This window comes from Hyperolius riggenbachi, chromosome 2, assembly GCF_040937935.1.
Source record: "Hyperolius riggenbachi isolate aHypRig1 chromosome 2, aHypRig1.pri, whole genome shotgun sequence".
NCBI lineage: Eukaryota > Metazoa > Chordata > Amphibia > Anura > Hyperoliidae > Hyperolius > Hyperolius riggenbachi.
Window position 1 is genome coordinate 211,838,225 of NC_090647.1, and position 18,143 is coordinate 211,856,367.

At 45.0% G+C, this 18,143-nt stretch overlaps 1 protein-coding gene across 1 annotated transcript in view; it reads right to left on the reverse strand.

Moving 5' to 3' along the window:
* Positions 1-18,143, reverse strand: part of TUBGCP3 (tubulin gamma complex component 3) — a 146,919-nt gene that overhangs the window by 93,578 nt on the left and 35,198 nt on the right. Inside the window, exons 4-6 of the mRNA XM_068268058.1 lie at positions 17,636-17,713; positions 11,813-12,030; positions 2,748-2,923 (exon numbers count right to left, since the gene is read on the reverse strand). Coding sequence (XP_068124159.1) covers positions 2,748-2,923; positions 11,813-12,030; positions 17,636-17,713 — 472 coding nt within the window. The remainder of the gene's footprint in view (positions 1-2,747; positions 2,924-11,812; positions 12,031-17,635; positions 17,714-18,143) is intronic.

An 18,143-nucleotide genomic window follows, 5' to 3' on the forward strand; every position in this document is an offset into this window, starting at 1 on the left:
GCTCCCGCCGTACACGCCGCTCTGTCCCCGCCGCAGGCTGCTCTCTCTGCCGTCGCTATGACGGCAGAGCACTGTGCGCCGGTCAGGAGCCGCTTTCATTGGCTCCTGACCGTGTCATTCCATGTAAGCCAATGGGAACGGCTTACATGAATGACAGGGCCAGGAGCCAATGAAAACTGCTCCTGCCCGGCTCACAGTGCTCTGCCGTCAGAGGCGGCAGGGCAGCACATTGCGGCGGGGGCAGAGCGGACCGAGCGACGCGGACGGGCTGGGGCGCGCGGTCAATGGGACGTAGAGTTTACGTCCGGTCAGGACCGCAGCGCCCCCTGCCCGCCGTAGATTCGTACTCACTTGGTCCGCAGGTAGTTAATGTTCCATTTCTCAATCACAGAGAAAGTAAACATTTTACAGCACTTCTCAACAAGTGAGGTGGCTTGAAAATGTCCAAGAGACAGCTTGTTTTGAAACCACAGTTAGGACTGGAACCCACTACAAAACGCTATCGCTAATCACAATCGCTAGCGTTTTGTAAGTGATTTCATGAGCGGTTTTGGCAGCGATTTTAAAAAGTGCAAGGTTTTTGCCAGCGATTGTGTAGCGATTAGCGTTTTTAATTCTGATTGGTCCTTTCAATTAATTTAAATTTTTTTACAGTGTGCAGTAACTTCAAAACGCTAGCAAAATCGCTCTGTGTAGGTTTTGATGAGCGATTATGCCAGCATTTATATACTTTACATTGCAGAAATGCTAACGCTTTAAATGCTGCATGTCCTGCATTTTGGGAATCGCAATTGCTCCAGTGGAATTTGGCCCATCCATTAACATTAGCTGAGCGTTTAGGGAAATCGCTTGTGGTTTGAATCGCTCACTAAACGCTCACAAAATTGCTCTAGTGGGTTCCAGGTTTAACCGCTTGAGGACCACAGTCTTTTCGCCCCTTAAGGACCAGAGCCTTTTTTTCCCATTCAGACCACTGCAGCTTTCACGGTTTATTGCTCGGTCATACAACCTACCACCTAAATGAATTTTACCTCCTTTTCTTGTCACTAATACAGCTTTCTGTTGGTGCTATTTGATTGCTGCTGCGAGTTTTAGTTTTTATTATATTCATCAAAAAAGACATGAATTTTGTCAAAAAAAATGACTAACTTTCTGTGATGACATTTTTCAAATAAAGTAAAATTTCCTATACATTTGAGCGGGAAAGTTATTCTGCTACATGTCTTTGATAAATAAAAAAAAAAAACATTCAGTGTATATTTATTGCATTGGGTAAAAGTTATAGCGTTTACAAACTATGGTGCCAAAAGTGAATTTTCCCATTTTATAGCATCTCTGACTTTTCTGACCATCTGTCACGTTTCATGAGGTGCTAAAATTCCCCTTAGCGCAGTTAGGCTGCAAAAAAGTGCCACACATGTGGTATCGCCGTACTCAGGAGAAGTAGTATAATGTGTTTTGGGGTGTATTTTTACACATACCCATGCTGGGTGGGAGAAATATCTCCGTAAATGACAATTTTTTTTATTTATTTTTTTACACACAATTGTCTATTTACAGAGATATTTCTCCCACTCAGCACTTTTTTGCACCCTAACTGCGCTAAGGGGCCCAAAGTCCAATGAGTACCTTTAGGATTTCATAGGTCATTTTGCGACATTTGGTTTCAAGACTACTCCTCACGGTTTAGGGCCCCTAAAATGCCAGGGCAGTATAGGAACCCCACAAGTGACCCCGTTTTAGAAAGAAGACACCCCAAGGTATTCCGTTAGGAGTATGGTGAGTTCATAGAAGATTTTATTTTTTGTCACAAGTTAGCGGAAATTGATTTTAATTGTTCTTGTTTACAAAGTGTCATTTTCCGCTAACTTGTGACAAAAAAAAATCTATGAACTCATCATACACCTAACAGAATACCTTGGGGTGTCTTCTTTCTAAAATGGTGCCCATACACGGTACAATAAAATGTTCAACTTTCCCATTTCTTTGTCCAAAATGATTGAATTGAAAGTTTAAAAATCTTTTTTCAGTCAAGAAAAAAAATAATCAATTATCGCGTTGATGTTGAGGGAAAAAAAAAAAAAAAAAAAATCTTTATACTCCATCTAACAGAATAATAAAAAATTGTACCATGTATGGGCACCTTAAAGTGACCAATAGATGGAGAAAACTGCAGTTTTTTACTTACCCGGGGCTTCCTCCAGCTCCATAAGTATGGATGCGTCCCTCGCCATCCTCCTGCAATCCTCCATTCAGCCGCAGTCAACTCCCGGCAAGCAGCTCAGTCGGACTCAGTCTGAGAGAAGATCCGCACATGTGCAGAAGGTCCGCCACTGAGCTGCTTACCGGGGCTCACCGCGGCTGAACAGGACATCATAGGAGGACGGCGATGGACACAGCCATGCTTATGGGGCTGGAGAAAGACCCGGGTAAGTAAAAAAACTGCAGCTTTCTTCATCTCTGGGTCACTTTAAGGCAGTTTCAGTTGGATACTTTTTCCACGCTAGAAGACCTTTTATCACTTCTGCAGAGAATTTGTTTAGGTGTAATGAGTGATATCATCTTAATTCTCTACGAGGATATACCACATCTCTTGACATGGTGTTCCCTTCTTCTATTTTCAGACTAACATTATAGAATCAATCTCTTGCACAGCAAATACCCGAGTGCTCTAAGAATTTATATTCCACGGTAAGAAGATCTAATAATGTTAGCTACACCTTTGAATAGGTAAGGTGAGGACTTACCATTTGCTTCTCCCTCTCTCCTAGTTCTTGGCACGCTGCGAGACACAGTACTTGGAAGACCTTTGGCAGTCATAGTTTGTAAAGCTGGCTGCTGACCAGCAGCTAAAGTCCATGCAAGACGTGTGCCCAGCTGTTGACGGAGGGAATCACCAAGTGCTGGTGTTTGATACGACTGCCTGGAAAAAGGGAAAACAGAGCCACAAACAGAATGTGCTCGTTAACGGAAATTAATGATTCCTATGTGAGGAAGAAGTAATTTTATTCTAAACAGTTGTTACGTAAAACATTAGGTTTCCTGTCATAACAGACAGATATGCTCGGCTCTATGTATTTTAGTAAGCCAGCACCTATTCAGTCAGGAGTTCTTAGGTGAGACTCCCTAACACTGCTACTGCCTACTGAGTGCGCTCTAGTGGCTGCCTTTGAGTCCGACAGGAGAAAAGCGCTATACAAATACTGTAATTATTAAATATGAGTAATGTATGAAATACAGTATTAGGCATGGGGCACACAGCAGATCAGTGGCTGGATAGTGTACTGCAGTACTGCAGTGTTCTCCCCAGGCTCTTTTAGCTGGGTGCTCCACCCGGCTAGTTTTGATGAGCACCCGGCTGTCATCGGCTTACCACCTCCTATTCTGTAAGCATAATTGCTCACAGAAGCACTGGCCCTGCATTCTCTTATCTCGCCCCACTCGGCCACTTTTTCTGTTTCAATTGTTTTATTTGAGATAAATTTTTGATTATAAACATTACATAGCGTATACATTTTGAAGATTGTCCGTAGCTGAAAGTAGCTAAACACATAAACGGCAGTATTAAACAAACAGTGTTAACTAGTATTATAACCCACTGATTATTTGTACAGAAAAGAAAAACAAGATTAGAATACCCGAACATTTCTGCAGACTTAAAGCAACCTTTTGGGTTTTCTTAGAGTTAGTTGACTTTTGAGTTATATAGTAGGATTGGGGTAGTTGCTATTCATGTTGATGGGCTCACAGCTTTAACCCTCTGGGGGATAATCCCGAGCTGAGCTCGGGGTAAGCCGCCACAGAGGTTTTCTCAGGCCCTGGTGGGCCGATTTGCATAATTTTTTTTTTGTTGCACGCAGCTAGCACTTTGCTAGCTGCGTGTATATACCGATCGCCGCCGCTCCGCGCTGATTCGCCGCTACTCGCCGTGCCGCTCCCCCCCCCCCCCAAGACCCCCTGCGTAGCCTGGCCAATCAGTGCCAGGCAGCGCTGAGGGGTGGATCGAGACTCCCTCTGACGTCACGACGTCGTTGACGTCGATGACGTCATCCCGATCGTCGCCATGGCGACGGGGGAAGCCAAACAGGAAATCCCGTTCTGAATGGGATTTCCTGTTTGCTTTGTATGCCGGAGGCGATCGGAGGGGGTGGGGGGATGCCGCTGCACAGCGGCTATCATGTAGCAAGCCCTGGGCTCGCTACATGATTTAAAAAATAAAAATGTTTTAAAAATAGTGCTGCGCCACCTCCTGGGCGATATAATTGTATCCCCCAGGAGGTTAAGTTTGGAGTAAAGTATCAATTGAGGTAGGGCTATCATAGGGGAGTTAATCTCTAGTATTGTAGTATCTGACCTAGTCTGGCAGGGAGGCCACAGCAGTAAGGGGTCAAGAAAGGGTGTAGGGATGTGGTGGTCTGGTAAAGTTCTGTGTGTGTAGATCAGGAGGGGTTTAACAGTGCTTGTTTGTATGTGTCTGAGTCTTGAAATTCATACCATGTGGCCCATATAAGAGTTATTTTCTCAGCTTTGTCTTGGGCTAGTAAGATATTTTCCTCAATTTCTTTAATTTTTTCTACTCTTTGGATCCATTATCTAATGGTTGGAACTGAGTTGGATTTCCATAGGGCTGGGATGAGCGCTCTGGCTGCATTTATTAGGAAGGGGACTGAAGAATTCTTGTAACTTTTTATGGAGTCTGAGGTACCATGTAGCAAAAATATTTCTGGGCTAAATGGTAGAGAGGCACATGTTATTTGGTTGATTAGTAGGTGTATTTGGGTCCAATAGGGTTGTATTTTGGGACAATCCCAGGCTATGTGTTTTAAATCTGCGTTTCTGTCACGGCATCTCCAGCAAATTTGTGGGGTCGAAGGAAAGATTTTTTGTAGCTTAGCTGGGGTGCGGTACCAGGAAGTGACAAATTTATAGTTTTGTTCTTGGGCAGAGACGTTTAAAGTGGACTTATGAGCTTTGGTGTAGAGTTGTTCCCATTGGGAGTCGGTAAATTGTTTGCCTAAAGCTTGATGCCATTCTTTCTGGAATGGGAGTAGGATTTGTGTGTCTACTGGTGAGAGTAGGTTATATAGCCAAGAGGTCACATGTCTTTGATGCTCTTGTGTGTTGCATTTCTGGTCGAAAGTAGTATAGGGGCGCCTTAGGTTAGATATGGGTTTAAGGGACATGATGTAGTGGGCAATTTGTTGATATGTCCAATTAGGGATTGGGTCAGGTGCTGTAAGGCTTCTGCACTGCTCGTAGGTGCTCAGTTTGCCATTAGTTAGGAAATCACCTATTTTAGGCGGGTTGTGTGAGACCCATCCCTTCAAGTAGTTTCTGCTCCAGCCTGGTTTAAAATCTGGGTTACGGAGTATTGGTGTCATGGGTCCTAATGGGTATGATAGTGATTGTTGTTTGACTGCTTTGTAGAAAGCTTTTAGGGAAGCGTCTATGAGAGGATGGGGGGTTGTTAGTTTGGTGGTCGTCTTGGACGGGCACCAAGGTAAGTTTGCTATCTCAGGACATACAAAGGCCTGTTCTAGGTTTACCCATCCCTTAGAGTCTGAGTGGACAGACCAGTCAATTATTCTAGTGAGCTGGGAAGCCATATGGAAGGTGTTAAAGTTCGGGAGGGCGATTCCTCCATCTAGTTTTGCTCGTCTTAGTGTAGCCAGGGCAATTCGGGGTCTTGTTTTGGCCCAAATGAATTGGTGTAGCTGTTTGTGGAGGCTTTTGAAGTAGGTAGGTGGCAAATGTATGGGTAATGCCTGACTAACATATAGGAACTTGGGCAATATAGACATTTTTGCTGCGGCAACCCTGCCAAACCAAGAGAGAGAGAGGAAATGGAACCCCAGTCCTCAAGGAGTTTCATAAGGTTTTGTCCTAGGGGGGCAAAGTTGAGTTTATACAGGTCCTCAAGTCTCGAGGGGAGCCTAATCCCCAGGTATGCTATCGACTCTGGATCCCATTGAAAGGGGAAGAGATCTTGACATTTTTTCAGAGTGTGAGGTGGTAGGGATATGTTGAGGGCAAATGACTTAGAGTAATTAATTTTTAAGTTTGAGATATTGCCAAAGTAAGAAAAATCTGACATGAGAGTACATAGGGATTTCTCCGGGTCAGTTAAGAAAAACAATAAGTCGTCTGCAAAGGCTGCTATTTTGTATTCTGTGTTGGAGATAGAGACTCCCTTTATGTCAGTGTTAGATCTTACCATGTTAAGGAAGGGTTCCAGAGTCAACACATAAATGAGGGACGATAAAGGGCAACCCTGGCGGGTTCCATTCTTCAGAGTAAATGAGTCAGACAGGGTGCCATTTACCGAGACTCTAGCTGTCGGGTTAGAGTATAGTAGTGTCAACCATGATTGTATCGAGTCACCCAAACCTAGGTTTGCGAACACTGCGAACATGTAGTCCCATGCCACTCTATCAAATGCCTTCTCGGCATCCGTGGAGAGAAACATTCCCTCCACCGAATGCCGAGAAAGCCAAGAGTGAATCCCCACCGCTTTTGCTGTGTTGTCACGGGCTTCTCTGCCCATGACAAAACCAACTTGGTCGTTTTTTATTTTTTCAGCTATTATTTCTTGGAGTCTCGCAGCCAGTATCCTTGCCAGTATCTTGGCGTCAAGGTTCAGCAAGGATACCGGCCGGTAGCTCTGGCAAAGACTAGGATCCTTGCCTGGCTTGGGGATCACTGTGATGTGTGCCTCAAGGAGTTGTTTGGATGGGGTTTTCTGGGGGGGGGGGAGCTTGTTGAAAGCTTGCAGGAATAGGGTTGTCAGAGCAGCAGCATAAGCTTTATAATACTGGGATGTTAGGCCATCTGGGCCTGGGCTTTTCCCAGGTTTTTGCGCTTTAATTGCTGCTAAGAATTCTACTGCCGAGATGTCGCTATCTAGTTCTTCCTTTTGTTCTGGGTTGATAGAGGTGAAACCATATTTGGACAGGAAGTTGTTAATTTCTTCTTCTCGGTTTTGTTGAGAAGATAGGGAGTTAGTACCATCATTCAAGTTATAAAGTTGGGCGTAGTAGGAACGAAAGGAGCTAGCTATTTTAGGTAGGGTATGACATAGTTTCCCACTGGAATCTTTTATCTGGTGTACGGCTCTATTTGCTTGTTTTATTTTTAGTAGCCTAGCTAAGAGTGAGCCAGCTTTGTTGCCATATTCGTAGAAAAGCTTAGTTTGTAGCATGAATTTGCGCCTATATTCTTTATTTAGGTAAGTTACTAGGTCTTCTCTAAGACGGGTCAGTTCCGTCAAGGTAGTTTGCAGTAGTGACTTCTTATGCTGCTGCTCTAATTTGTGGATCTTGGAGATAAGGGAATTATATCTCTCAAGATTTTCTTTCCTTTTGCGGGCTCCTATTCTGAGGAATTCACCTCTAATAACCACTTTGTGTGTCTCCCAAATAGTTAACGGTGAGACATCTTCAGTGTTATTATCTTTGAAGTACAGTGACAGCTTTTTGGCTATTGCATCTTGGACTTCGATGTCTGTCAACAGTTGGGGATTTAGTCTCCAGTTGAACTGCTTATTTCTGAATGCTGGGAGCAGGACAACCATATATACAGGGGCATGATCGGAGATGTCAATGTTGCCAATTGAAGCATTTCGGACTAGGTTTAGGTCCGGTTGCGTTATGAATAGATAATCTATTCTAGAATAGCGTTGAGCAGGGTCAGAGTAGTAGGTATAGTCTTTACCTTGTGGGTGTAGGACTCTCCAGGCATCCATAAGGGATAATTCGCTCAGTTTAACTTTTATTGCTTTCAGGGTTTTGTAGGTAAGTACTGAGTGACCAGTGGAGGTGTCATTAATGGGGAGTATTGGTATGTTTAGGTCACCTCCTAGTATAATCATCCCTTTGGCAAACATTTGTAGGGAATTTAAGGCTTTGGTAATAAAGCTAAGTTGGCCTGTATTTGGGGCATAGATATTGGCAACAGTAACATCTCTCGTCCCAACAGTTCCTTTCAAAAACACATAGCGTCCCTCGGGGTCGATCAGGATGTCCTGCTTTTGGAACATACAATGCTTACTGAAAATGATAGAGACACCTTTAGTTTTAGATTGTGGGTTGGTGGCATAGTAGTGAGAGTTATAGTATCAGTTAGTCTAGGGACTGAGTTTGTTTTAAAGTGGGTCTCTTGGAGGAGGGCAATGGTGACCTTGTCATTGTGTAGTTTGTCGAGAATCTGGGACCTTTTCTGAGGCGTGTTTAAACCATGTACGTTATAGGAGCAGATTCTCCAGCTGGTCTGGGAATCGTGCGTACATTTTGTTGAAGTCATTTGAGGAATAGGGAGGTACTGGGGTAACCTATAAAGGATATGCCCCAGAAGTAGGATAAGTAGGCTGTGAGCTCTAGAGTACATTCAGATCAGTCAGGGTAATAAAAAATACTGACTGAGTATTAAATCCGACAGGTTTCAGATGTGCAGTCTAACGAGAGTGCACACTGAGTGGGGGAGGTATAAACGACTAGGCAGGAAAATAACAGGCTCTAAAACCACTAGACCCTACGGCCTAGTGCGTAGGTATATCATTGAGGAACCGGAATTTAAGAGAACAATTAGACTATATATGCTAGTAGACAGAATTAAACATATTTAAATGACTAGCGCAGAGCTGAAAATTGGAAAATTAGAAAATTAAACCTTTCCTTGTCAAACATTTGCATTGAAAATATGAAGTATAATGTGCATAACAAGGTAAAGGGGTAGCAGTATTGGAATATGCATATAGAATCAGACTAAGTGACCAGAGGCGAGTTAGTTTGTATCCTATATAGGAGAGAGGTGCTTAGATTATGTTCACATATAGTGGTAGCATTCGAGTATACGACCTGAACATGTGAGTTTATAAGCAGTAAGATGTCCGCCGGTTAGCTGGATCAGGATGGGGTAGGTTGCGTTTGGTCATTGGTCCCCTTGAGAGCCTTGGATGTTCAGAGGTCACAGGAGCAGCCATCTCAAGAAGTGATACGATTCTCTGGATAGTCAGGCCTCAAACAGGTCGTGAGGTTCACGGCGGGCTTGGGAGTTGCTTGTGAAATGCAGTAGTTAAACTACGCCTGCAATGGGCCATCATGAAAGATGTTACGACCGCAGTCAAGAGTCCTCTTCGTCCTGTGTTTGGGAGGATGGAGGCTTTGAATTGCGTGCAGAGGATCGTAGGTTCCTTCTCTCCATTTCTTTTATCCGGGAAAGCTTTGGCGCTCTGTCTCGAGGCCGGCTTGATGTAGATTTAATGGAGTCACCATCAGACTCCGAGGAGGATGGGTGTCGCTGTCTACGTCTGTCTGGGGGTGTTGCAGCTTCCAGATCAGCGTACCAGTCTGGGATCTTCGGCTTGGGAATCTTAAATGTCAGGCAGAAATCTTGAAGGTCCGCAGGGACGCGGAGGTTTGCTGTCTTACCATTTTTCGTGGCAGCAAGGCAGAAGGGGAATCGCCATCTGTAAATTATGTTATGCTGGCGTAACTCCTCTATCAAAGGTTTTAAGATTCGTCTATTTTGCAATGTTATAGGCGAGAGGTCTTGAAAAAGTTTGATTTCTGTGTCATTAAAGTATATTGCCTCTTGGGTGCGTGCCTTCTGCATAATTTCTTCTTTTAAAGTAAAGCTTTGGAGACAGCAAATTATGTTACGAGGAGGGTCGTCATCGGATTTACGGGGTCTGAGTGCTCTATGAGCCCTGTCCATTGTTATAGGGGTGTCCGACTCCTTCTCAAGTAAGTTATTGAACATAGAGAGTAAGGCTGACCTGATCTAATCGGTGCCAACGGATTCCGGAACTTCTCGGACTCTGATATTGTGTCTCCGTCCTCTGTTGTCTAAGTCTTCAAGCTTCCTGTTAAAGGTTATCATCTTTGTGTCCTGGCTTGCGGATGCCTTCTCCAGTGTTTCTACTTTCTGGCTGAGCTCTCTGTCTTGTTTCTCGAGGGAGCTTACCCTCGTTGCCAGGTTGGTCACTTCCTCTTTTAAGTCCGTAATGGCTGCTGTGAAGGTATGCTTGATGTCTGCCGCTATAGCTTGCATTGTAGTTGTGGTGGGCATGTCACGAAGCATGTCCAATACTGCTCCTCCTTCAGGGTTTTCATCGGGTCGTAGGCTGGAGTTGGGTGCGTTGGTGTCGCTGTTTGCAATCGGGGCCGGCGCCATGTTGGATGTGGATTGCAAGGAAGGCCCCGTCTTCCGAGGGCGGAAGATCTCGTGGATTTGGCGGGTTTGTTGTGCCGCTTGGTCTCCGGAGGGTTTAGGTAGGGACATGTGGTCGTTCCGGTTCCTCAATTTTAGGCTGAGGTGGTGCGGCGGGCCGATTACCGGGATCTAGTGGAGGAGCTCTATTCTCAGGCGGCCATGCTGCTTAGGCGCTAAACCACGCCCTCGGCCACTTTTTCATGCCACCCGGCTGGAAAAAAATTCTGGGGAGAACACTGTACTGGCTGAGATGCTATACTCTTCCTGTTCAGTAAGCTAGCACCTGTTCAGTAAACTAGCTCCTATTCAGTAAGGAGTTCTTTGGGCTACACTCCCTAATGGTGTGTACACACTTGAAAGATAAATTAAATATATCAGACCACCTTCCATGTAGTAGGAGAGCCATACTCTACACAGTCTATTCTATGGAGCTGAACTCCCCATCAGATAGAAATCTTTTCAAGATGCTGCACACACAGATGCTGTACACATTCAAAAGATAAGTATCTGCAAAAGATCTGTTCCTGCAAAAGATCCGTTGCTGCAAAATGCATTCATAGTCTATGATATCTGCAGATCATCATACACACCTTGTTTAACAGACATTCATCTGCAGATCATCTGCAGATCAGATCCACCAGGATGGATTTTTAGATCTGCAGATGATTGTCAGATATGCAGATGAAGTCTGTTAAAACAAGGTGTGTATGAGGATCTGCAGATATCATAGACTATGAATGCATTTTGCAGGAACAGATCTTTTGCAGATACTGATCTTTTGAATGTGTACAGCATCTTTGTGTGCAGCATCTTGCAAAGAGTTTTATCTAATGAGGAGTTCAGCTCCATAGAAAAGACTGTGTAGAGTATGGCTCTCATACTACATGGAAGGGGGTAAAATTGGCCTAAGATCTTTCATTTATCTTTCAAGTGTGTACACACCATAATACTGCTACTGCCTATTGAGTGCGCGCTAGTGGCTGCCTCACAAGCGCTTTGAGTCCAACAGGAGAAAAGCACTATTCGAATGTTAAGATTATTATAATTTGGGCAGACGGTGCCTGAGAAATTTAGCATCACATAGGCCACAGTATAAACTTGCAGCTTAGGCCACCACAGTGGAGGTCATTTGGGCTATATAGTTAGCGACAGATTTCCGCTCAGCTATGTATCCAAGCTCCAGTTAGAGACAACAGCGATGGCAATTGACACTCCAAATTATAGTTACTTCAGTAGCAGCATGATGTAGTGGAGGTTATTTCCATGATTTACTATGTAGCTGTACTCCATGTAGAGGAGGCAGCTTGCGCTTGAGTAACTACTAGAGGACTGGAATCAGGATAGTGGCGATAGATAGCAGCAGTAGGTAGTGGGGTAGGTTAGTATGGGGTGTAGGGTGGAGGTTGTTTAGTGCTAGATGTTGTGGGGGGGGGGTCAGTGTTAGGTATACCGTCCTATGGAGGGTTAATGTGGGAACTAGGTTAGGATAGGACAATAGCAAGGGTTGCACAGATTCGCCTACCTTTTTAAGAGGCCTGACCTATCCGGTTAACAGGAATTAGGCAAGAGGTGAAGTATAAAATGCTTTAGAATAACAGCTTACCCTGGAACAAAAGACTGAGGTGCAGGCATTGGTCCATTTAAAGAATACATCCCAATACTTCCAATCCCACTACTAGTCATAGTAACAGAATTCTGCACAGACTGAACAGTACGGTCCTGGTAGTTTAACTGGAGGGTCTGTGGCCTTGCGTAGTAGTACGGTGTTGAGTGAGCATCACGAGGCAGGGCCTGGGCAAACAGCGCTGCATAGCTGGATACCTAAAAGAGCAACACATTGATAAATATATATATACTTTTATACAGGTTAAAGGTTATTCAATTAGTCTTCAAGACTATCATCTGTTACCCTACTACTGTAAATTCCTTACTACATTTCTAGAAATAAATTAAAGTATTCTTTAAACCAGAGTATTCAGGAAAAACCAACAGAGAATGGACAGGCATTTCTCATTTGTTACATTTCCCTGCTACTAATTAGTACAGATGTAATGTGTATTTATGGCCACATGTCTCTAGGGGGCAGTGTGAGGCAGAGGACTTCGGTTTTCAGTTTCTATATATGCTGCTAGATGCCAAGTTTCCGGAAGAGGTTCTTCTACAGGAGTGGTGTCCATAGCGCATGTGCCAATTCCTGTTCTCCATCTACAGACAGATAAAATGAGATAAAGATATATACACATACATATACATACCCACGGTGCTGACAATTATTCATACCCCTTAAAGAGACACTTTAACGAGAAAAACGTCCCCTGGGTGGTACTTACCTCGTGAGGGAAAAGCCTCAGGATCATAATGAGTCTTCCCCAGTCCTCCTCTGTCCCACGGGGGTCTCGCTGCAGCCCTTCAAAGCCGGCACGACAAATCCGACAGCATGTTAAAAAAAAACATTTCTCAGCTTTTATTTACATTTCAGCAAAAAGTGTCCTTTTTATTGGTTGCTAGTAGACTCGTTAAAAACGGAATCTAGGTTTTTGTTTTGTTTTTTTAACTTCGCATGCATGCGCACCTGCCGCAACTGCCCGTCCGGCTCACTGGCCCCGTCCTCCTGTCCCAACTGCTGTCCGGGTCCGTGCTGCGCAAATGCACAGTAGCAAAAACACAGACCCAGCTACACAGACAGCGTTACGCAGGGACACAGGGGTTTTATTATAGAGGATTATAGCAATCAAACGCTTTCTATAATTGCAGACCAGCTTTTTGCATGTCTCCACAGGTCATCTTTAGCAATGAGCTCCAAATCTTTCAAGTTGGAGGGTCTTCTTGCCATCATCCTGATCTTTAGCTCCCCCCACAGATTCTCAATTTGATTCAAGTCAAGGCTATGGCTGGGCCACTTCAAAACGTAAATGTTGTTGTCTGCTAAGCATTTCTTCAACACTTTTGCTGTGCGTTTTGGGTCATTGTCAAGCTGAAATGTCCACTGGCGCCCAAGGCCAAGTTTCTCTGCAGACTGCATGATGTTGTCATTGAGAATCCTCATGTATTGCTCTTTTTTCATGGTGCCATTTACTGTGATAAGGTTCCCTGGTCTATTGGCTGAAAAACACCCCCAAAGCATAAGGTTCCCACCACCATTTGACAGTGGGGATGGTGTTCTTTGGGTTAAAGGCCATTTTTGTTACAACTGACCATCAGTGAGAGCTGCATCTGTGGGGCTGCATCTGGGGAATCCAGACGCAGCCTCCCTGGCTGCCGCTGCCTCGGACCGTTCGTCGCCGCAACAGAGGTGCAGATAAGACAAGCGACCTCCACGAGTCTGCGGGGTCAGGGCTACTTCTGCTCTCCGCCCTCCACTACAGACTTCAGACTGGCGCCTGCTACTCTCCAATGCTCCATCTCCTGGGACACTAGCCTCTTCACGTGGCCGCAGTCGCCCTCACCACCACACCTCGCTGGACTAGGCCGCAAGCCAGGAGCTGGATTTCTGAGAGCAACCACAGGTACTCCACTGCTGCAGAACCACCAGCACCTCAGACCTGGGTCCCACCATCATGCCAGGTCTCCTGCGCCCACAGCCTGTTGCTGCAGGGTCAACAGGGTACCTGATGTCCTGCACTCCACCACCACTGTGCCTGTGCCAGGGCTTTTGGAGCAAATGGAGCACACGCAGGAGAGATGGGCAGCCTCGCTACTGCCCAGGTGAGCCCCATGCTGGCTGCTCTCTCTGACCTCTGGGCAAGCTGAACTTGCTGGCAATCTCCGGGCCCCTCAGCTGCCATTCCCTGCTCCACCACGCTGTTCCCTGCTCCACCAAATCGGCCGAGCTGCATGGCCCTTTGCAATCATCAGCTCCATAGCAGGGCCTGTGCACCCACCAGCTCCATCTCGCATCACTGCGGCACAGCCAGCCAAACGGGACGCTTTCCAGTCACTCCGCACTGCCCAAGGGACCTTACTCCCACTCTCATTGTTCTTCTTCCCTATTCTCTCTTTAGCTATCCCTTCTCTCTTTCTCTATCCCCCCCAGCTTCCTCTCTGCTCTTCATGGACAACGGTAGCACCTGTCTAGTTGGGAGCGTGTTGCTGTGTAGCGTCCAGTGCCGAAAATGGCAGCGCTCATATCAGCTCTCAGGCTGCTCCTCCAGTCCCACTCTTTTCTGTTCCTGCTATCAGTGTATGTCCTGCTATGTTTGTATTACGTTATTTGTACGTGTATGCTGTAATGCTCTGTTGTGAATTACGTCAACTGTACGTGTATGCTGTAATGCTCTGTTTTTGCTTTTGTTTTGCTTTTATTGTTTACACGTATGTACCATGCTTAACTGTATACAACGCTCTGCTTAAAGAGGAACTCCAGTGAAAATAATGTAGTAAAAAAAGTGCTTCATTTTTTACCATAATTATGTATAAATGATTTAGTCAGTGTTTGCTCATTGTAAAATCTTTCCTCTCCCAGATTAACATTCTGACATTTATTACATGGTGACATTGTTACTGTGGGCAGGTTATTTAGCTGTTTCTAGCTGCTCTGGCTGTTAGACAGCTAATAACAGCTATTTCCTGTCTCTGAACATTGTTACATTGTAGCAGTTTGCCAGCAGTACCGCGGTCTTCAGAGCCTCTTGTGGGAGGGGTTTCAGCACAAAATCAGTCACACAGCGCCCCCTGATGGTCTGTTTGTGAAAATCATTGTCTTTCTCATGTAAAATGGGGTATCAGCTACTGATTGGGAAAAAGTTCAATTCTTGGTTGGAGTTTCTCTTTAAGTGTACGCTCAAACTGTAATGTTGTCCTATGTATGCTTGTCCCACGTCTACGTATGTACCATGCTTAAACGTGCTATTTTCTTGTTTTTCATCAATGACCCTGTATGCGCCAAAACCAATTCCGGGTACAATCCACCGTTGTACTTGGCGAAATAAATAGATTCTGATTCTAACACAGAAGACCAGAAGTCATCTTTGTCCTGACGAGCATTTGCAAAGGCCAAGCGAGCTTTTGTGTGCTTTATCTGGAGAAGTGGCGTCGTCCTTGGTCTGCATCAATGGAACCCAGCAGTGTGCAATGTCCATTGGATTGTCTGCCTTGACATATTGCCACCAGCAAAGCTCAGATTCACCAGGGTGGCCTTGGTGGTGATCCTTGGATTCTTTTTCACCTCTCTTGCTATCCTCCTGGCCTGGCTTCTGACCACATCCACTGAGATTTTTCACAGTGTGGAACATCTTTTATTATTTTTTAATAACTTTGCACTGTAGCCATTGGAAAGGGAAAACATTTATAAATGGCATTGTAGCCCTTTCCTGACTTGTGAGCAGCCACAATGCACAGCCACAGGTCACCACTGAGCTCCTTTGTCTGAGGGCTCGTTTCCACTATTGCGGTGCGGAATCACCTGGATTCCAACGCTGATGAAATCGCATGCGGATGCGATTCCCCATGCGGTTTTTGCCGCGAATTCGCATGCGATTTCGCATAGGTGAGCGTATATGCAATTTTAACCATGTCACTGCCTGTGTGAATTTACATTGGACCTATGCGAATTTGCGGCAAAAAACGCATGGGGAAAAAGCAAGCGATTTCCCTATTAAATACATTGCATGCGATTCGCATGCATTCCACTCGCAGGCGAATTCTGCGGCTCTTTTGTGCGTTTTTTCACAGCTGAAAAAAAAAACGCACCTCAACAACGCTACAGTGGAAACAGGCCCATCCACTTGCATTACATGTGCGAATCCGCATGCGTTGGACGCATGCAGATTTGCGATAGTGGAAACGAGCCCTTAGGCATGACTGCCCACAAACCAACTGCAGAGAGCTGCTGTTTTTCACCTGTTGAGTTGATTAAATCAGCTGTCAGCTGTCCCCAATTAATCAGGGTAATTAGGATGCTTTAGAACAGCTTGGACTATTTGGAATGTATAGAACTTTGGATTTTCCCACAGACTGACAGTTTGTGAAGGGTATGAATAATTTATAATTAACTGGACACTTTTTGCTCAAATGTAAAAAGCTGACAAATGTTTTGTTTTTTTTTTGTTCCACAATCAAAATTTGCCAGGGGTATGAATAATTATGGGAAGGTGTGTGTGTGTGTATAGGTGTGTAGTTGTGTGTATAGGTGTGTAGTTGTGTGTATAGGTGTGTAGGTGTGTGTATAGGTGTGTAGGTGTGTGTATAGGTGTGTAGGTGTGTGTATAGGTGTGTGTATGTGTAGTTGTGTGTATGTGTATGTGTAGTTGTGTGTATGTGTGTGTGTAGTTGTGTGTATGTGTGTGTGTAGTTGTGTGTATGTGTGTGTGTAGTTGTGTGTATGTGTGTGTGTAGTTGTGTGTATGTGTGTGTGTAGTTGTGTGTATGTGTGTGTGTAGTTGTGTGTATGCGTGTGTGTAGTTGTGTGTATGTGTGTGTGTAGTTGTGTGTATGTGTGTGTGTAGTTGTGTGTATGCGTGTGTGTAGTTGTGTGTATGTGTGTGTGTAGTTGTGTGTATGTGTGTGTGTAGTTGTGTGTATGTGTGTGTGTAGTTGTGTGTATGTGTGTGTGTAGTTGTGTGTGTATGTGTGTGTGTAGTGGTGTGTATGTGTGTGTGTAGTGGTGTGTATGGGTGTGTAGTGGTGTGTATGGGTGTGTAGTGGTGTGTATAGGGGTGTGTAGGTGTGTATAGGGGTGTGTAGGTGTGTATAGGGGTGTGTAGGTGTGTATAGGGGTGTGTAGGTGTGTATAGGGGTGTGTAGGTGTGTATAGGGGTGTGTAGGTGTGTATAGGGGTGTGTAGGTGTGTATAGGGGTGTGTAGGTGTGTATAGGGGTGTGTAGGTGTGTATAGGGGTGTGTGTGTATATAGGTGTGTGTGTGTGTATAGGTGTGTGTGTGTGTATGTGTGTATAGGTGTGTGTGTGTGTATATAGGTGTGTGTGTGTGTATATAGGTGTGTGTGTGTGTGTATATAGGTGTGTGTGTGTAGTTGTGTGTGTGTGTGTGTGTGTGTGTATATGTGTGTGTGTATGTGTGTGTAGGTGTGTGTGTGTGTAGGTGTGTGTGTAGGTGTGTGTGTATGTAGGTGTGTGTAAGTGTGTGTGTAGGTGTAGGTAATATATACATATGTGTTTGTGTGGAATAAGTGTCAGTGTGTGTGTGTAATAAGTGTGTGTGTGTGTGTGTGTGTGTGTGTGTGTGTGTGTGTGTGTGTGTGTGTGTGTGTGTGTGTGTGTGTGTGTGTGTGTGTGTGTGTGTGTGTGTGTGTGTGTGTGTGTGTGTGTGTGTGTGTGTGTGTGTGTGTGTGTGTGTGTGTGTGTGTGTGTGTGTGTGTGTGTGTGTGTGTGTGTGTAGACTAAACTTCACTATTATAAGCTCTAGAAAAACACCAGAAAACTACAGCATCTACCACATATAGAACATCTGTGGGAGGTAAAAAGTCTTACCTTATTTGGTTGTTTGCGTGGGTCTTCACTAAGGCTTAGCAAAAGGTAGAGGATTGCCCATCTGTTTTTTACCACTCCCTAAAAAGCAGCAGTAAGAAAGACTTCAACATAGGCAAACACTACGAGTTCATCACATTCTGCAATACTTCACATATTTTAAGAGACTCTGAAGCGACTTTAAAAACAGCTTTTTACCTTATATTCAACAGGGGCATGTTTGCTCCTGCTAAAACGCCGCTCTCCCGCGGCAGAACGAGGGGTCTTTACCCCCAAATACACTCCATATTGCCCGGGGAGCGCTTCCTGTTGAGGCAGGGCTAATGGCCGCAGCCCTGCCTCTCAGCGCGTCTATCAGCGCTGATCGCTGCCTCTCCCTGCCCCTCTCAGTCCTCCTTCACTGAGAGGGGCGGGGGAGAGGCGGAGATCCGCCGGCTGATAGACGTGCATGGAGGCAGAGCTACAGCCTTTAGCCCTGCCGCCATGAGCAGCAAAATCTACGATCAAGTTG